Here is a 2,224-nt window from a genome sequence, read left to right on the forward strand (position 1 = left end):
GTTTTCGTGCGGGTGACACGTAAAAGCACCCACTACACTCTCTGAGTGGTTGGCGTTAGGAAGGGCATCCAGCTGTAGAAACTCTGCCAAATCAGACTGGAGCCTGGTGTTGCCATCCGGTTTCACCAGTCCTCAGTCAAATCGTCCAACCCATGCTAGCATGGAAAGCGGACGTTAAACGATGATGATGATGATGATGATGAATCTCAGAAATGGTAAGTTATTACTGCTTGGTAATTATTAAGCTGCTCATTCATAATATAATCAGAAAGGAATATTTGTGTGCTGTGATATGATATAAGCTGTGCCTCACATCTCTGCACATCAACAAACAATTCTTCTAATCTTATAACAATTCTTCGCTGCTAAGAAAATTCCTTCTAACAGTGTGGAATTTTTGGTTCAAGAATTTTCATGTTTTTTGTATTCCATTGTCATTGATTGCTTGTGGTACTGAAGTCATTGCTTTAGATTATGTTGTTACCAAATAGATACATACCATGAGTTGGTAGAAATGATTCACCGTGAACCAGATGTGTTACAGTATAACTGCAAGTAGAAGGAGAAGAAGAAATGCTATGGTTATGTTGATACCATTATATGACTGGTATTTTCTTGACTGTGTGAAGTGTGATACATTTTTGTCCTTCAGTTCCTCCCTTTATCTGCCAGTATGTTATTTCTTATAGAAGCATTGTCTTTCTTCTCAGAAATCCTGAAACATGTTGTCTAAGAGTTCAGTCTCTCTGCAACCCATTCCACAAAATAAGACTAAGCCCAAGAGGAAACATCGACAGGGTCACTCAACCTGCTAGAAATGGCGCCACATCTCCCTCAATCACACTTTATCGTCTTAAAAAGAAATATTAGTTTCACATTTTGACACAAAGCCAGTAATTTCAGAGTTGGGGGTCAGATAATTTGATGACATTGACCCCTATCTTCAACTAGTATTTATTTTATCGATCCCAAAAGGATGACTTGGCAGAATTTGAACTCAGGATGTAAAGACAGACAAACTGCTGCTAAGTATTTCATCGTAGATCTGGTTGACCATTGCTGATCTATGACTTAACCATTCTCAAATAAGGAACAATAAACAACTGTTTAATTTGCCTTTCTGCATTTTTCAAAAAATTTCTTTTTCCACTGATTTGTTTTTGTTTTTTTTGTTTGATTTTTTAGAGAGCAACCTCCTGATTTTAACCGTGTTCCAAAGCGCAAAGGAAAACGTCAGCGATGTACCATATTATGAAGATTGGTCGATTGGGTTGCAGAAGAATTTGTGGCAAGAAGTGATATGAAGCAAAGATGGTTATCAAACACAGAAACTCACACAATGCAATGGAAAGGGATGGAATTGGTTCTGATAACCATTTATTATATGATAAGGATATCTACTAACAGTACTAACCAAATTATTTTTTCCCTTTGAATAATGGTGATGATGATGATGATGATGGACAATCAGTGACTTACGGGACAATATTCTTGGGATGAACAGGAAAAATACTGTTTTTTTTTTCTATACATGGGTTTACAGATGGACACAAATGCATTTCTTGAGATGCATAGAACTGCAACGACGTTCTATGTACAACATCATCTGAGCCATACACGAAGCATGTGTACTTCGTACTGGCCAGTGTTGCAGTGTTGTTGTGAATGTCTTCAATGAATAACTTAAATTAATTTTACTTTGTGCATAACACACACACACACACACACACGCATGTATATATGTGTGTGTGTGTGTGTGTATATCATATTGCAATAAGAAGCGGTGGTTTGAATTCATTATTACAGCTATATATGTGTGTGTGTGTACATGCACACACCACACATACATAATTGCACACACACATATACACACACGCACACACATACACATAGATACATACAGACATACTTACATGGACATACAGACATATGCATGAATTATTTATACACCCATATCTCTATGTACACATATACATAAACATGTTTACATAAACACACATATGCATTCTCTATTTATCATCTGTGTTTATAATGGGGCAGGGGAATTTTTAATTGATTAATTAAAAAAAGGAATTTTTTTAAACAAAAAAATTGAGTTATCTTACACTGTTTTTCTACATGTCCACATGTTGGGTAAAGTTAATCACACATGAGGGAAGGAAGTATTTTGACCTTCATGTAGGATACATCCATGAATATATATATATATATATATGTATATATA

At 35.8% G+C, this 2,224-nt stretch overlaps 1 protein-coding gene across 1 annotated transcript in view; it reads left to right on the forward strand.

Annotated features, from left to right (window-relative positions):
* Positions 1–2,091, forward strand: part of LOC106871291 (ras-related protein M-Ras) — a 32,356-nt gene extending 30,265 nt beyond the window's left edge. Inside the window, exon 5 of the mRNA XM_014917674.2 lies at positions 1,186–2,091. Coding sequence (XP_014773160.1) covers positions 1,186–1,255 — 70 coding nt within the window. The 3' untranslated portion in view covers positions 1,256–2,091. The remainder of the gene's footprint in view (positions 1–1,185) is intronic.
* The last annotated feature ends 133 nt before the right edge of the window (positions 2,092–2,224 follow it).

Source organism: Octopus bimaculoides, chromosome 9, assembly GCF_001194135.2.
Source record: "Octopus bimaculoides isolate UCB-OBI-ISO-001 chromosome 9, ASM119413v2, whole genome shotgun sequence".
In the NCBI taxonomy this organism is placed as follows: Eukaryota; Metazoa; Mollusca; class Cephalopoda; order Octopoda; family Octopodidae; genus Octopus; species Octopus bimaculoides.